At 37.5% G+C, this 17,230-nt stretch overlaps 1 protein-coding gene across 1 annotated transcript; it reads right to left on the bottom strand.

Annotated features, from left to right (window-relative positions):
- Positions 1-6,767: 6,767 nt before the first annotated feature.
- On the bottom strand, positions 6,768-10,811 carry LOC113089635 (protocadherin-20-like). Its single transcript, XM_026256093.1, has 2 exons — positions 10,584-10,811; positions 6,768-10,040 (listed from the first exon to the last, which is right to left on the bottom strand). Exons 1-2 carry the CDS (start codon positions 10,632-10,634, stop codon positions 7,485-7,487), a joined length of 2,607 nt encoding a protein of 868 aa, XP_026111878.1. The 5' UTR covers positions 10,635-10,811; the 3' UTR covers positions 6,768-7,484.
- Between the last annotated feature and the right edge of the window lie 6,419 nt (positions 10,812-17,230).

Below are 17,230 nucleotides of genomic sequence, written 5' to 3'. Positions count from 1 at the left end.
CTCATCAATGGATGCTCTGCAGTGAATGGGTGCCGTCAGAATGAGAGTCTGATAAAAACATCACAATAATCCACAGCCACTCCAGTCCATCAGTTAACATCTGGAAAAGACAAAAACTACATGTTTGAAATAAGTATATATATCCATCACTAAGAGGTTTTTAACTATAAACGGCTTGTTCCAGAAAATAGTGCCTGTCCATAAATCATAACTGCACTTCCTGTAGGAAAAATTGTTCTGTCTGAATCAGGAGAGGAAATCTTTACAGATAATCACCATTTACAAACGAAAACGGTTTAAAACAGCTCTAATATGTGTGTGAATTTTGACGTGAGAGACAACAGAAGATGGACTTTGAACAGGTGATGCAATGCTACATGTCTCTAAACCTGATGGAGAAACAAACTCATCTACATCTTGAATAGTCTGAAGGTGAGGACAGTTTTAAGGAAAAAGGCTGAACTTTTTCTTTCACACAACCATTACTTTAAGTGGGCCGGTAGGCACCTGTACTCAGTACCACCACTTCCAAATATAGCTCTTGAGCGTACCGCCACCTCTCCGTGCGCCGAGAACATGCTTTTAGTGTACCGGTACGTTCATTTGGACATCTGTTTTAATAGAGGTTTTAATCCTTTGCCTGCGCTGCTGCTTTTCAGAGCGCCCTTCACAATGCACGCTTCCTAATTCATCCCATCGAGAGCAGAGACTACATTACCCATACACCCTTGAGTTTTACAAGTGAAAAGCGCATGCGTCGCTTTTGCCGATGTCAGTGTCAACAACTCAATGTGGCCAGAGAGGGTGTGTGAAACAAAGTAATGCAGTAGCTCTTTCTAAGTTCAAAAGCGGAGTACAAAGTGGGTTCGCGAATCATTTGAGTCAGTTTGGGGATCGCGAATCATTTGAGTCAGTTCCAGAGTTCGGAGCGGATTCGCGAATCATTTGAGTCATTTCGGGAGTTTGGAGCAGGATTGCGAATCATTTGAATCAGTTCGGGAATTCGTAGCGGTTTCGCGAATCATTAGTTCGGGAGTTCGTAGCGGGTTCGCGAATCATTTGAATCAGTTCGGGAGTTCGTAGCGGGATCGCGAATCATTTGAATCAGTTTGGGGATCGCGAATCATTTGAATCAGTTCGGGAGTTCGTAGCGGTTTCGCGAATCATTTGAATCAGTTCGGGAGTTCGTAGCGGGTTCGCGAATCATTTGAGTCAGTTTGGAGATCGCGAATCATTTGAATCAGTTCGGGAGTTCGTAGCGGGATCGCGAATCATTTGAGTCAGTTTGGGGATCGCGAATCATTTGAATCAGTTCGGGAGTTCGTAGCGGGATCGCGCATCATTTGAGTCAGTTTGGGGATCGCGAATCATTTGAATCAGTTCGGGAGTTCGTAGCGGGATCGCGAATCATTTGAGTCAGTTTGGGGATCGCGAATCATTTGAATCAGTTCGGGAGTTCGTAGCGGGATCGCGAATCATTTGAGTCAGTTTGGGAGTTCGGAGCGGGATCGCGAATCATTTGAGATTCTGAGATTGAGATTTAGTACTGCTTCAGACTCTAAGTACTAAAAGAACACGGTCAGAATCAGATGACTCGCTAGCTGACATCCCACCAAGGCTGAATGATATCGTTGGAGGTCAGACGCAAGCTAATGAAGTAATGCAGTAGCTCTTTCTAAGGGTATTTTTTCAAAATCATTTTGTACATTTTATTTATGTTCAGTAGTTCTTTCTAGCTCAAGCAAATCCACAAACTAATACAATTATTTATTATTAAGGTTGCCTGTTGGCTGCTGTATATAAAACACCTTCAATAAAATTGGCTATAATAGAGTACAGGCACCTCTTTTGGGCCACTTAAAGCACTGCACACAACAGGACGTGACCAACAACGAAACTTCAAATTAATGTTTGCAAAAGACACATCATGTATCTGTTCTACGAAAATATTATCAGTTGAAATGTAATGAAATAATAACTAAAATGTTTGTAGTTCCCTCAACAGAGCCAAGAAAAGCAGACCGTGCATCACGTTTGTGGAGAGATCAGGGGATTGGGTGAGTTATGAGGTCAGGCTGATGTCATTTCCTGTGTTTGCACCTCCACTAGAGCTTTAGGTTCAGATGTTAAGCAAAGCTAGAGGGAAATGCAGATGTTTAAATGCATAAAAAATACTTTCTTAATGTTCCTGGTTTTCTCCAACATACTGTAATTCACCAGAGCAAATACGAGGAGTAGATTATCAGCAACACTGCAAGTTTACATTCAGATATGAAACACACACTTACCACAGAAGAAGTAAAACACTTTCATGATAACTTATCTAGATTAGAAAAATAAGATATTTTACCCACATATGCACAGGAAAACGCAATGTTGTGAGTTTTAATCTAAATGCTTTGTCAGATCACTTATAGGAAAACCTTCCAGACTTGCCAATGTAGTGGTATTCTGGAAACTTGATACTATGAGTTGCCATCTGATTATCAAAAACACTTGTGTTGGAACGAATGGTGGCATCTGATAATGCTACCATCATGCTACGTCTCAGAATTTCATGTAAGGCATGAGCCGCCTGTAAATGAACAGAAAGGTGATTTATTTTTCCAATCTTCTACACATCAATACAAAAGTTTATTTTCTTTTTTTAAATACATTTTACTTTTATTTGGCAGTGATTCATTTGATTGATCAAAATTGACATTAAAGACATTTATAATGTTAAAAACTTTTTTAATGAATGCTGCTATTTGGAGATTTCTATTCATCAAAGAATCTTAAAAAATAAAATATATCGTGACTTCATGAAAAATATTGTGCAGCACAACTGTTTTCAACACTGATAATAATCAGAAATGTTTCTTGAGCAGAAAATCAGCATATTTTCATGATTTCTGAAGATCATGTGACACTGAAGACTGGAGTAACGATGCTGAAAATACAGCTTTGCATTGCATGAATAAATTATATTTGAACATATATAAACATAGAAGATGGTAATCTAATTCATAATAATATTTTTCATTTTTTTAATGTATATTTTCACTTAAAAAATGCACCCTTGGTGAGCATTAAAACCTTTCATAAAATTGCATTTGTCTTCTAATAGCCTGAATGAAAATGCACTTCCCAAACTTGCAAGCATAGTGTAAATCTCACATTTGCATGCTTTGCAGACACGTTTGGATTCAACCGCATTGCCACACCTCATAATCGAAAAGGTAAATCTGCGGCTATGCGCATGATTCAGAGGCAGTTAGTCATTTTGATGCACCTACCGTCTGCAAATTAGATAACTATCGTGTTATTTGGAAAGGTAAACAATGTCAAGAGTCAGGAAAGGCCATCAACCGCTTCACAAACATGCTGGTCAGGTTTTTGAGAAGCGCCTACAGTGCCAAGATTGGAGAAAATTATATTGCATGCAAACTCAACACCAAGAAAAATTATAGCAGTTGTACTTTAAACACTATAAGCCCAACGGACAAAAGAGCCTTAATTAAATTTGAACAGCTCTTTTTGGTAGCAGCACATTTCACTCCAAGCAGCAATCAGATGGAGAGCTGGAGCAGAAAGGGCATAAAGTGTATTTTATTAATCAGAGGCTGTTTGTTGTGGGTCTCTCACAGGTCCTCCATCACCACAACGAGTGCAATCAGGCCGTACGTCTCCAGGCTAATGTTCTGTTTGTGTTGGTCGCCATTGAGCAGATGCAGAGGGCCGTCGAGAGGCACATAACCGTCTGGCCTGGTGGGAAAGCGGAGAGGAAAGCCGATTGTATGCTGGAGGAGTGAGAACATACACACATACTTATAGACTGACATGAGTAATCAACACAGAGGAAAGCTCAGATTAAATGTGACCCGATCAAACCCCATCGAGATGGGGACATATTAAATAACAAAACTCAACGAGAAGCTGCACACTTATTTGGTTCTTGCGTAATATGATTGAGGTGTCCTTCTGCAGAATGACATATTCTTCTATTATAGATATTTTTGGTGTAAACCAAATGTATTTAGATTTGTTTCAGTTGTGTTTGCTAAATAAAGCATCATTTATTATTGCTCTTGTTTATGGTTAGTGATATGAACAAGCCTGTGTGTTATTAAACTTTAGATTATGCTACAAGCAACAAATCCTAAAGCTTGTTGCATTGCTGTTTTTTCTTAACAATCAACTTCACCTAGTACACTATAAGAAATCTGAGACTTGAACCATGTCTAGAGACTTTAATTGATTTGTCTTTCTGTAATTCAAACATTAGATTGTCATTAGCAATGCTAAAGCCGTAGGTTTGATTACCAGGCAATGCATTCATTTATCAAACATATACGCTTTGCATGAAAGCATCTTTTTTTTTTTTATATTGTATTTCCCATAGCCCAAACAGCAGAGAACATCACTAGTAAAACCAAGGCTGTGGGTTCGTTTCCCATGGAAACAAATACTGATAGAATGTTTTCTTTGAATGCAATGTAAGTTGCTTTGTTTAAAAGTGTCAAAAGCATAAATGTGAAAGTAATTGGGGCTTTCGTGTAGATCTGAGGAATGCCAAGGTCATGAGCCTCAGGGAATGCATGAACAAATGTATCAAATGTATACCTTGAATACAATGTAAGGTGCTTTAGATAAAAGTATTAAAAGCATCAATGTAAAAGAAATTTGGGCTTTCGCGATTAAATGTAGATAAAAGTGGATAAAAGGTTTATTAAATGAAAAAAATAATAATAATGTAATTGGGGCTTTCCTTTAACTCAAACAGTCTAAGGTCAAGGGAAAACAAGTGCTGTATTTATACACTGAATGCAATGAAAGTTGCTTTGGATAAAACCGTCTGCCAAATTATATAAATGTAAATGTCACTGGGGCTTTCCTGTAGCTAAAACAATAGTGCATGGCACTACCATGGTAATGATTTCAATTTCCAGAGAAAACAAGCACTGAAAAAAATACAAATGCATACCTTTAATGCAGTGTAAGTCACTTAGCATTTTTAAAAGCATTAATGTAAATGTAATTGGGCCAGAACGTAACCACATAACAATGACCTAGTAACTGCATAGGGATGCACATTAATAAAATAATTCAGAGCAACTTAGAAATTGCATCATGGTGTTGAGTTTTGCACAAGCATCATTTAATTTTTTTTTATATCAATCTCAAATTACTTCAAAGTTAATGCTTTTTTACATTTAATTTCTTTTTGTCATTTTCATTTTGTCATGTCAGGAAACGGGAGTGGAGACAGCACAGTTCAGCCAATATATGCATGTCTATACTGTGAGTGGCATGTTTTGACAGAACTTGAACGTTCCTTTGATAATCAAAGATGCTGTTTCTACTGCTTTTTATATACTATTAATGTGACTTTGCACTAATGCCGCTCATCAAAACATTGCATTGTAAAGTTGTATTTGAACTTGAATAACTTGTCAGAAAGTCAACTTCAGATTCCATTGCTGATGCAACACTGTTGAGAAGAGTTTATCTTTATGTAAACAAGCCAACACTGCTCACACTAGTCATTAAAAATTAATGATTTCTGGTCGCTTTAAATCACTGGCAATGTCAAGGTTATCTTAGGTTTGGTTACCATGCTTACAGTAATGCTTTTATGCATTTGCCAAATGTTTCACCTTTATCTAAAGTAAATTACAGTGTATTTTGGGAATCAAACCTATGACCTTGGCATTGCTTACACCACCGGTTTCAAAGAATTTAATAATGTGCAACATCATTTTTTTCTTTAATCTGAAGCTTGATCTCGACCCACAGATGAAGATGTTCTCAAATGCATGCTGGTGGATTCAGTCTCGGTCTCCTGCTGGTTTGTGAACATGTTGCTGGTGAAGTAAGCAGATTAAGCAGTGAACCTGACCCCAGGTGACAGGCCCTACTGGTAACCTGTGCACTGCAAAGCCTCGATACATTATCTGTCCTCCGGCTTCTTGTGGTTTTAAATGACTGCTTTCCATTGTGAGCGTTTCAGAGAGTTCCAGAGAGAGAAAGGGAAAAATGAAACCGAACTGGTTTTTGGAATAATAGAAGTGGCGAGTTACCATGCCATGCTTGTCTATTTTAGAAAGCTGAATGGTGTTCCATAAGCGATGACAAGCTAAACACACACTCCCGATCTGACCTCTGTAATGGGTTCGGGACACTGGAGAAGCCATCTTACTGGTCCGACACAAAGAGGTAGATTAAAAAGAGCAGAATGAGATGCCAACCACACCGCAACCAAAAGTCTCTCCAAATGCTTTCTGCTCGAAAAGCACGATTAAGGTGAAATTAATATTGTTTGACTTCAACTTTCATGTTTTGATGCACATATACAAAAGTTCTTTAGTAGAATATTTTTGCACAAGATCTTTTTCATTGTTTTTGGCACCAGCAGCACACTACTATATCTTCATCTTGATTTACTGAATGATGTTTTTCAATGTAAATAACTTTGCGATTTGGTTTCCGATAAGACTGACGATAACCCCTTTTCCTGATATTTTATCTTTTCCAAAGAAAGACTGTGTGTACGAACACATTCCAAGAAAGAAGCACTTCAGTTTACTGTATAAACGACATATAGACACAGTCAAATCAGCCACTGAGATGGTTTTTGAACTCTCCTCATGATTTAATTAATCTACTAAATGCTTTAGTAGATTAACTTTTTGAGCAACGCTGCTGGAACAGCTGCTGAGTCGTGTCCACATCTAATACTGGTTTAGTCTGTAATTCATTAAATAAAATCATAACCAAGCTATTAATAAGAAAATAAAGCACTTTAATGTTCACAAATCCTTTGCTTACACAGAAATGAAATCAGAGACATGTAGCCTTAGCTGCTTTGAAGAAAGCTTTTGAGCTGAGAGCACAAAAGTCATCATAAACAGATCTGAACAAACCATTTGGAGGAACCAAGACATTCAAAGGTTCGAGAAACTCATTAGGACATTGCACACCAGCCTAGTATCCTACAGAAAACACAAAATGTCCAACAACACCGGTTAGTAACTGAGTTGAGGAATCAATGCATTGATTTCTCATCTCCTTTGGAATTCATTTTCACAAGGGTGATGACAAACACAAGGAGCATTATGTTTGAAAGTGAACAGCTTTCCATGGGGAGAACGATGTTCCTGTAGAGAAGTGCATTGGGCTTCAGAGACAGGCTTATAAAAGAGGCTCGACAATTTGACACAACACACTGCCAAGGGCACCATTGTAAGATAAATTACATTAAAAGCATGTTGGGCAGCAAATGCAAATAGCAAAATCTTTATATTTTGCAGCGATCTTGTCAATATATATATATATATATTTGTAGATTCCATCATAGTTATAAAACATACTGTATGCACAATATTTACATTGTATTTTCAAATCATTTACTTAATAGATATTAAGATACACAAAACACACTGTAAACGGATTAATTTGGGCAGTACAAGCAGTGTCGGATGTTTGAAATCTCCATTGGGTTCTTAAAGAGAATTTAAAGGAATCTCAATGTCTGATCTCTTCTTTTTCGGTTTTCTTCTTTTGCAGCAGATGTAAGTCACCAACGACACAACGGTCAGAAACAATCCCAGGCAGGTAGCTGTCAGTGCAAGCAGTAACACTCGGTACTCGCCACACATGTTTGGCACTTGTTCTCCCTTCCTCCCTTTCTTATCAGGAGGAAGCTCACCATGGTCAATATCTACACTTCTGGGCAACAAACTCTGAATGAGGGTCTCATTGCTGACTGTTTCATTCACAAACAGGTTGACCAGAACGGTAGAGTAGAGTTCTGGTTGACCGTGGTCCCTGACTTTGACCCACAAACTGTAGAGGCCCCGATTGCTCAAGGTTTTCCTCAAGGTGATGTTTCCCGTATAGGGGTCAATGTCAAACGAGCCTGGCTCTCCATCCGTTCTCTTGATGATGCTGTATGCAATAACAGCGTTCATTCCAGTGTCCCGGTCCACCGCGTAAACCTCCGTTATAGACGTTCCCGGAAGCGTGTTGGGAAGCACCAACATGTACGACTGGTTGGACTGGGGGAAAAGAACAGTCGGAGGGTTATCGTTGACATCCAGTAGGAGAACAGTCACCGTTGTGATGCAAGAAAGAGCAGGTTCGCCTCCATCGATTGCCTCGATCCAAACGTAATACGTTCCCTGTTGCTCCCGGTCCAGAGAGGTCTTGGCCCGCAGCGCTCCTCGTCCGGTGTCAATCACGAAGATGTCGCTCCCATTAAGGATGGACAACGCCACCCAGCCGTTCTCCCCAGCATCCGCATCTGTGACAGTAAGAACGCCAATTTCCCCAAAACCTGGAAAGTTCTCCGGCACAAAGAAGGTGAAGTCCTTGTTGATGAACCTAGGACTGTTGTCATTCCGATCCTGGACGGTGATAATCACAGTGGCGATCGACTCCTTTCTCGGCGTGCCACGGTCTACGGCTCGCACCATGAAACGATACGTCTCCTTTTCCTCTCGGTCAAGAGAAGTGGACACCGTCAGTACTCCGGTTGACCGATCCAAGTCAAAAATGGTAGGAGCGTCGGCACCGAGTAGGTAATAAACCTCGCCTCTACTTTCACTGTCTGCATCGGTGGCCTGAAGCTGAGCGAGGAATGTATTTGGTGGGTTGTTCTCCTCCACTGTGATTTCAATGAAAGATTGCTTGAAAACCGGAGCATTGTCGTTAACATCCAACACGTGGACTTTCACTATGGTGTTAACTACTAATCCATGAGAGTTACGAACCACAACAACTATTTCATAATCCTGTTGCTGCTCATAATCCAATAGCTCGGTGGTCTCAAGCAGGAATTCGTTTTTAATCCGCTCATACGGTACAAGTCTAAACGGACCTGCACCTTCAAGAAGACACTCTATCTTCTGTTGTGGCTCGGTGTTTTTGATGGTAAAAAAAGCAATGGGTGTAAACGCTGGCTCTGATTCACTTAAACTCACAACACCGTCCTTCTCGGACGCAATATAACGTGGGATAACCACCGGAGGCCCGGAGAGCTGTTTGATGACGTGAACGTTAACTGTTGCAACTTCTGGAATACAAGTCGGCCCATTGGCCAGCACGATTAGTTTGTAGAGTTTTCCGGTGTTGTTGTCAATCTTTCCTGCTAGTTTAAGAACCCCAGTGTTTGTATCCAAATGAAACAGGTTTCTGCTTTCCTGGGTGACCCGTTCGCTGAAAGTATAAGTGATCAAGGCGTTGGCTCCCTCGTCTGGATCGTAGGCTTCTAGACGAGCCAGTTGCATGCCCTTAGTAGCATTTCCGTAAATAGTAACGTTCACTAGTGACTCTGTAAACTTGGGACAGTTGTCGTTGACGTCCGTGATGATGATCCTCAGAGTTGCAGTGCCTAGAAGCGGCGGAGTGCCTCCGTCCTCGGCTATAATGTCAGTCACATACTCAGCTTGTGTCTCTCTATCAAGAGACTCGGTAATGATGAGAAAGGGTGTCAGTTCACCGCCTTCGTTCTCCTCTACGTCTAATGTGAAAACTCCATAGTCATTAGCAAGCCAGTATGTTTGAACGCTGTGAATCCCGATGTCAGGATCGACTGCGGATTGCTCCACCGCAAACCTTGCATTAACAGGTGCGTTCTCCGGCACAGACACCCTGATATCTCCAACAGGGAAATGCGGGTGGTTGTCATTCACATCCTCAATAATAATTTTAACCTTAACCAGCTGAAAGTACTGTTGAGGAAGGATTAGCACGTCCAGAAAGATTGCGCAGCCCTGGCCCTCGTGGGACTCCGCGCACAGAGCCTCTCTGTCAATCTCCACAGCAGATGTGAACAGCTCCCCCGACGTGTTATTCAGATTCACGTACTGCTGTCTGGCCGTCTTTAGCTCCAGATTGAATGAACGAGGAGGGCTGACAGAAAGATCCAATTTTAAGTCCGCACTGATAGCCCCTATAAGTGTCCCTTTAGGTAATCCTTCTTTTATCTTATAGATGAGGTGACTGAAATTTGACGAGGAGGAGAGGGGAATGGTGTACAAGAAGAGGATGAACAAACCCTGAAATAAATAACAGAAAAACTAATAAGCAACAGAAATATAAGTAAAAAGCATCATGCTTTTAAAATCAAATGGCAAGTATATATGAAAATGGTTAATAAGGAAGCAATGAATATATTTACTGCATACATCTTTTGCATATAAATGATTAATTAAGCACATCAAAACAGGTTGGGTTTAATATTACTGTATGTGTGTGCTGGGAGGATGGTTGGACTATATCTAAAATCCACCCGTATTGATATGACAAAATATTCACCCAATTATTTACCATGATAACTATGATTTATGTCATAGTTTCAACATAGTTTTTATCTCTCCCTCTCTATGTATCTTGATGAGTGGTCGTACCACAATTTTAACTAATAAAGATATTTTGACAATATGGATATCACTGTACAAGTAATTTGATGGATTTGGATTATATCATAATTTTGGATTTTATAATTTAAACATATTACGAAGAGTTATTTACTTATTATTTACTGTTAAGAGAATTCGCTGTCATGTAAAATGCCGTTTTCGTGAGTATAAGAAACTTACCCATAACTCTCCTTTGCTGTGCAGGCAGGTTCCTCTTTTAGTGTTCCACATGTTTCCCGTTCAGTGTTGGCGTCACAGGGAACGGGAGCGGGAAGAGGTTACAGTAGCAGCCGCATTCTGAGCGCCGGTGAGCGGCTGTCTTCTCGCTCGCTGCCCGATGCGCGACTGAAGCGCTCTACTCATTCATCTGACAGACACGCTACGGACACGCCCACCGCATACTAATGAGGACCGGTGCGTCCAACCAGCGTTGGCGCAGAGCCAGGAGGCGTGTCTAGAAACAACTCATTTGCGGGTTAAATGTTTTTAGACTTTTTAATAGTTCTGGACTAAATGATTTATTTCTTGCGGTTAAGAAGCATCGGCATGACATGAAAGATAATAATGCTGATAAAACCTATTCCACTTTCTCAATAATTACAAATGCATATAATTAAGCAAATAATAATAATTCCGTTTTTTAAGTATTTCTGGAACTATGCTCACAATAATAATAATAATCTTGTGGTATTATAAGTCACTTTGCATAAAAGTGGCTGTTAAATTATTAAACTAAAATGTCATTATTTAAAAAAAAATCTAATGAATATGATTTTGTTCACAGAGAAAGAAAATAGATATGCTTCTTATCAAGAACGTTTTTAAAAATTAAATAAATAATCAGAGACCCTCAGAAAATGTAGTGTAGACACAAATGTGCATTAGAGCGTATGAGTGATTAGACAGTGCAGATGATCAGCATTGCTGCAGCAAAACAATAATTTCCTGGTGGAAGGGAAGCTGAAGAGAGCAGATATGAATTTGCATCTCTGCAGTTGAGATCACATTAACCCCCCATTTACATAAAACTCACCAAAGCTGAGAGTAAATATGACTCACTTTCTTTGTCACACTTGCTGAATAATTACCAAACACTTGTTTATTTGCTGCATCTTTTAAACCCCTTTTTTATTTTTTAATCTTCGCATTTCCATCATTTTTCTAGCTTTGCAGAGCACCACATGAGTTGATGATGTGAGGATTACAGAAGGAAGAATCTGAACCATCATTGTAACCTTCACCAAATCAACTCGTCTTAATCTGAGTGTTTTAACCTCAACAGATGCTGGCCGTGATTGAGAACACATTGACCATCTGACATCTGCAGAGTCACCACACACAAGCTCATGAGCTTCAACTCTGATTACACACAATCACATTTGAAGAAGACGGTGGCAGGTGGTAAAATGAGAGGAAAAACCTCATGGAGCTGAGCCATATCTAAAGCAGAAAATCACATACTTCAAGGTGCAGGACTTAAACCAGCGAGAAACCACTTAAACCCCACAAAACACCCGTGTAGGTGACAAGGACCATTCGTTTTATTTCTGAAAAACATTTTAGTTGGATGTTCATCTAACATTTTGTAACTGTTACTGCATTCAAGAATCATATACAAAAATAAAAATAATTTAATTTAATAAGAATTAAAAAATATATAATAGTATCTCAAGGATACTTAAACAACACTGATATGGAAAGGTCCTCAAAGTTCTGAACTCAGTTTCTTCCAGCAATGTTAAGAGAATGTTAGTTCAGCGCTCTTTGTGTCCTAATGTTCTCAAAATGTTTGTACGACAAAGTTATGGAAAAAATATTATTTCTAAAATGTTTTCATTGGATGTTCATTTAACATTTTTTAAATGTTACTACTGTACATGTTTTGGAATGTTCAGAGAACATTCAAAAGTAGCATTCCCACAATGTTTGCAGAATTCTAAAATTGAATGTTCCGTACCATTTGAATGTATCCAAGTGTATGTATTCCAAGAACATTCATAAATAAAATGTTCACAACTAAATGGGAACATTAGAAAAACATTCTTAGAACATAGTATTTGTTGGGTAGTAACTGTGTAGAAAGTTTTGCACAGGTCAGTGCCATTCAATCTTTTTTCAGCAATTTTATTTATTATTTCATCAGTATTTTCACTAATTTATTATCTTGTCTTGATCTGACAGTGTGCAAAACTTCAAAACACTAGGGTTTTTATAGATAACTAAAACCATAAAAAATATTTTCATTGCCTTAAATAAAAATTAAGAAGTTTTATTTCAGCTAGTTGACAAAACATGTATATATGCTAAAATGAATAAAAGCTATATATTAAAAAGCCCTTCTGACATAAAAAAATGACAGAATAACACAACAAAATGACCTGATCTATCTAATTCTGATCTAATTCAATCTCCAGAAGTGAGTTTAAGGTTTTTAAAGAACCATTGCAAATCATCTTCCCTTATAACATGCTAATTAGCAAGTTTCACAATGAATGTGGCTAAAGTAAACAGTCCTTCAGAGAGCAGCTCAGAAGAGAGGGGCGGAGTCAGTAGAGCTCATTAACATTTAAAGGGACATGCTACAAAACTAAAAAAAAAAAAGCTGTTTTTGACAGGGGAAACAAATGCGTTTTGACCCCTTTAAATCTTTTTTGCATTCACATACATTCAAATATGAAGCATCAAGATGTGCCATTCAAGATTTGCAAACCAGCTCATGTATTTAAGTTTATGCAATGTGCAAGTCATGAATAGTGGATTGTGAAATGATTTCATTGGAATCTCACCTGCACACATTAAAACCACAAAGCAGAAATGAGCTCAAATATCTGGATCTAATTCAGATTCTCCTGTGCAAACAGCTCTTATATAATTACTCCCTATAATTACTTTGGTTGCCGTTTTAGCTGCAGGCCAGGATACATTTGTTCAGTCAGTTACAGAAAGTGTTGCAACACCAGATATCTGTCACTGCTCGTAACCTTCTCACAATGTCTTTCATTTCAGATCTACAAGCTTATCATGCTGCAGTTCAGACAACAAACACATATGTTTATTAAAGAATATGACATGATTTTAAAGAACCCTAGGCCCAGAGTGATTATATTTTTAGTTAACTGGAATTTAAAACATTTTATTTCAGCTAGTTGCCAAAACAACTTTACTTTTAGTGGAATTTAACTTGATTACTACTTTAAAATAACTAAACTAAAATTTAAATAAAAGTAATGCAAATTATTTAAACATAAAAAAAAAATAATAACTCAAATTTGCTTAAAGAAATATAACAAAAATTTAAATTGAAACATAAAATAGGGATTAACAGAAAATAGTGTTACTGTTATTTTAGTTTCATTCAGACTATTTTCAATGTAGCTTGCTTGAACCATTAGAAAAAAATTAATAAAAAGAAAGTTTTATATATTTAGTTACCTTGAATTCATACAATTTTTTTTATTTTTAGCCAGTTGCCAAAGGTTGCCAAAGTTATCAATGAATTGCTGGTGAAATTTTGAACACATTTATAACACGAAAACAACAAAGGTTACAAAGAAGAAACAGCTGAAGAGTTTGTGAGTGTCTTTTGTTTCTTCAGCAGGTGTGTGTCACGTAACATCACTGTAGGAAACTAGGTGTGTGTGTGTGTTTGTGTTTGTGTGAGGTCTCGTGACAGCACGCCTCGTCTCCTCCTTCTGCTGAACAGGATTTTGGGTAAACTTAGGGCGGGACGTTCAGAGAGCCATTCCTCACTCTCCTGTCTCTCAGGGCATGTACAGTATGAGGTTACTGTCCTACAGGGATCAGTCAGCAGACAGTTTGAGGGCTATTTCAAAAAATTGCAATTACGTTAAAGAAGTCAATGCATTCACTTATGCTAAATGAAATAAAAATAGATTTACAAATTAAATGAATAAATACGTTTTTTATACAGTTTAGTTTACATATATATTTATATAAATGTATTTATTTTATATTATCATAAATAATTTTTCTTATATTAAATCTTTTTTTCATTTAAACTTTAAAGTTTTTGGTAATTTTGTGTTTTTTAAATTTTTGTTCATTTTGTTTTCAATATTAAAAAAAAAAAAAAATATATATATATATATATATATATATATATATATATATATATATATATATATATATATATATATATATATATATATATACACATTTCCTTTAAATGATTTTTTTTTTTATTAGGTTAAACTAAATGTTTACCTTGATGTGCTAAATAAAGTAACATTTTCAGTAATTTTATTTTTTTGGCATTTTTATTTTTTATTTTATTTTACTTTTATATTTTCATTTTAACATTTTCATTATTTTCTATATATATATATAAATAATCGAAATAATCACGGCCACCCCGATCGAAATTGCGATCTATTATAAATAATAATAATAGTTTCTTAGATTTTGATCAGAATGACCTCGACCGATCATGGCAAAACGATTACGTTCGGACTGCGAAACTATCGCGACAGTTGAATCACTTACAGGCAAATGCGCTATCGCGAGAGTTTCCGTAGCGCGCGTTTCTTTACAGCATTTGTAAAAAGTCGAGGACTGTGAGAGACGAAGAGTGAAGCTTCGATTTGTGCCTGGTTCAACTCGTGTTTGAGCACACAAACACATCTTTTCAGGTAAGTTATTTAAGTCAGATAAATTATTATCTTAGTTCCGTTCAACTATTTGTGTCTGAAGTTTTATCATTGTCCTGTGTAACAAACAAGTAAGGTAGGGAGCAGTTAACTTAGCTAGCTTCATATTAGCTGACTTGAATGCTCAAAACTATGTTTATTTTATCTCTGAATATATAAATGAATGTTTTAATCATGAAACATTTAATGTGATTCAACAAACCAATATAATTACTAGCTTCTAAGTCGATTTTATATGACGCTACTTTTCTTTGTGAACACGCTAACTTTAATAATCATAATTTTTTTTGCTGTTTTTCAAACATTTCAATGTTGATACGTTTTGCACTTGAAATAAAATTCAGTAAATAATTTATTTACTGAATTTATTTACTTTAAAAAATTTTCATTATCATTGGGAGATATGTTTTGATATGTCGGTGAATTTCCTAAGTTTTATTTTATTATATAACTTGAGGGTGAAGTAAAATTATGACAGGATTTTGGTAGACTTTTGCGGCACATACAATACGGTACTTTAAGAAGTATTTTAAAGGTCCTGTTATTCGCGCTTTTTTGAAGCTTTGTGTTTACAGTGTAAAATATAACATGTTCATGTTTCGCGTGTAAAAAAACAGTTTTTCACACAATTCACCTATCTGTATACCGCTGTTTTCACTGTCATAAAAACGGGCTGATGACTTCCTTGTTCTATGAAGTCCCTCCTTCAGAAATACGTAACGAGTTCTGATTGCGCCAGCGGTTCCTGTGTTGTGATTCGACAGCAGCTGAGCTCACCCTGTCCTCCTGCTAACGTGATTGGGCTAGAACGCATTTGCTGGAGATGTATTTATAATCACAGGAGCGTTTTTACTGACGAGTTGCGCATGAAAATCGCATTCGTTTTTTTGCACAGCCCTAACTTCTAGTTAACAATGCTAAACAGCGTTGCCCTTTGTGTAATACGTTACAGAAACTGTTAAACGCACCAACTTAAATAATAAAATAAACTTACCAGTTGTGGTCCATAAACAACGCCATCTTCAGACAAAGAGGGAACTGCTCCATCTTTCAAGAATAATCTTTGTGCGAATCCGGCATTAAACTGATTGAGATGGAGAAAGTTGTCCTCAGCAAAATGTGCTGCACATAGTTTTACATGTGGATTATAATTTTCAGGAACCGAGTTAAACATAAATTGTAACCATTGATCTCCAAGTACAGCGTCCCTGGGAAGCCCAAACAAAGATGATTGGACTCTGAGATGAAAATAACAGCGTTTCAAACGACATGGCGACAAACACAAACGCAGCTCTTCTCCGTCGGAGCGCAACAAGGCCACGCCCCCCTTTTTTTGAATTCATGTGGGTGGAGGTTAGTCAAAAAACTGTTTTAGTGACGTCGTTACTGCAGGAACTAGAGGGATGTAGTCCAAACGGGTCATTTTTTGTAGGCGAATTCTGTTAAATCAAATATCTCGCTTGGCATTGAACTTTGAGCTTTAGCATTTTACAGATATTATTTATACTCTAACAACAACATTACACACTAACTAAAGTTTAAAACATGGGATCATGAAGAAGGGGACCTTTAAGGTTGGATAAGTGCCGTGTTTTTTTTTGCAAAATTATGTTTTGTGTGCCACCCCTGTGAAGAATTACTGGCTCCGCCACTGAGTATAGGGACATATTAAACTAACTAACTAATGAATGAATGAATTAATCAAATTAAGTTTTAACTAGAATAACTGAACATTTTTTTTAATATAAAAATATGCAAATAAAATCTAATAAGAAATAACTTTAATGTGTAAATGAAACAACAACAATACTGTGTCTTGACTGATCACTAGCCTATATTGATTTCAGTAGGAATCTAGGTACTGTTTTAAAGTACTGTTTGTTAATGCTGAGATGAAAATGATATCTGCACTGAATGCATTTACACATTTTCATCAGCCGTATGGTTTTATTTATTCAGAAAATGAGACTCGGGCATGTGGGCCGCTCTTCTGTTTGCCATGTGTGTGAGTGTGTGTGTGTAAAAGTGTGTTTGATCTCATTTAATGGTGGCTTAAGGACACAGAGACGCTGCTGTACGTTGGAAACTGATTGCCAGTAAATGCAGCGAATGTTGCGTTAGATTTCAGACCAGATGTCACCGCAATGTGCTCCAGTTTAA

The sequence above is a fragment of the Carassius auratus genome, unplaced genomic scaffold (genome assembly GCF_003368295.1).
Source record: "Carassius auratus strain Wakin unplaced genomic scaffold, ASM336829v1 scaf_tig00050818, whole genome shotgun sequence".
Classification (NCBI taxonomy): Eukaryota; Metazoa; Chordata; class Actinopteri; order Cypriniformes; family Cyprinidae; genus Carassius; species Carassius auratus.
This window is presented reverse-complemented; position numbering and strand designations above follow the sequence as displayed.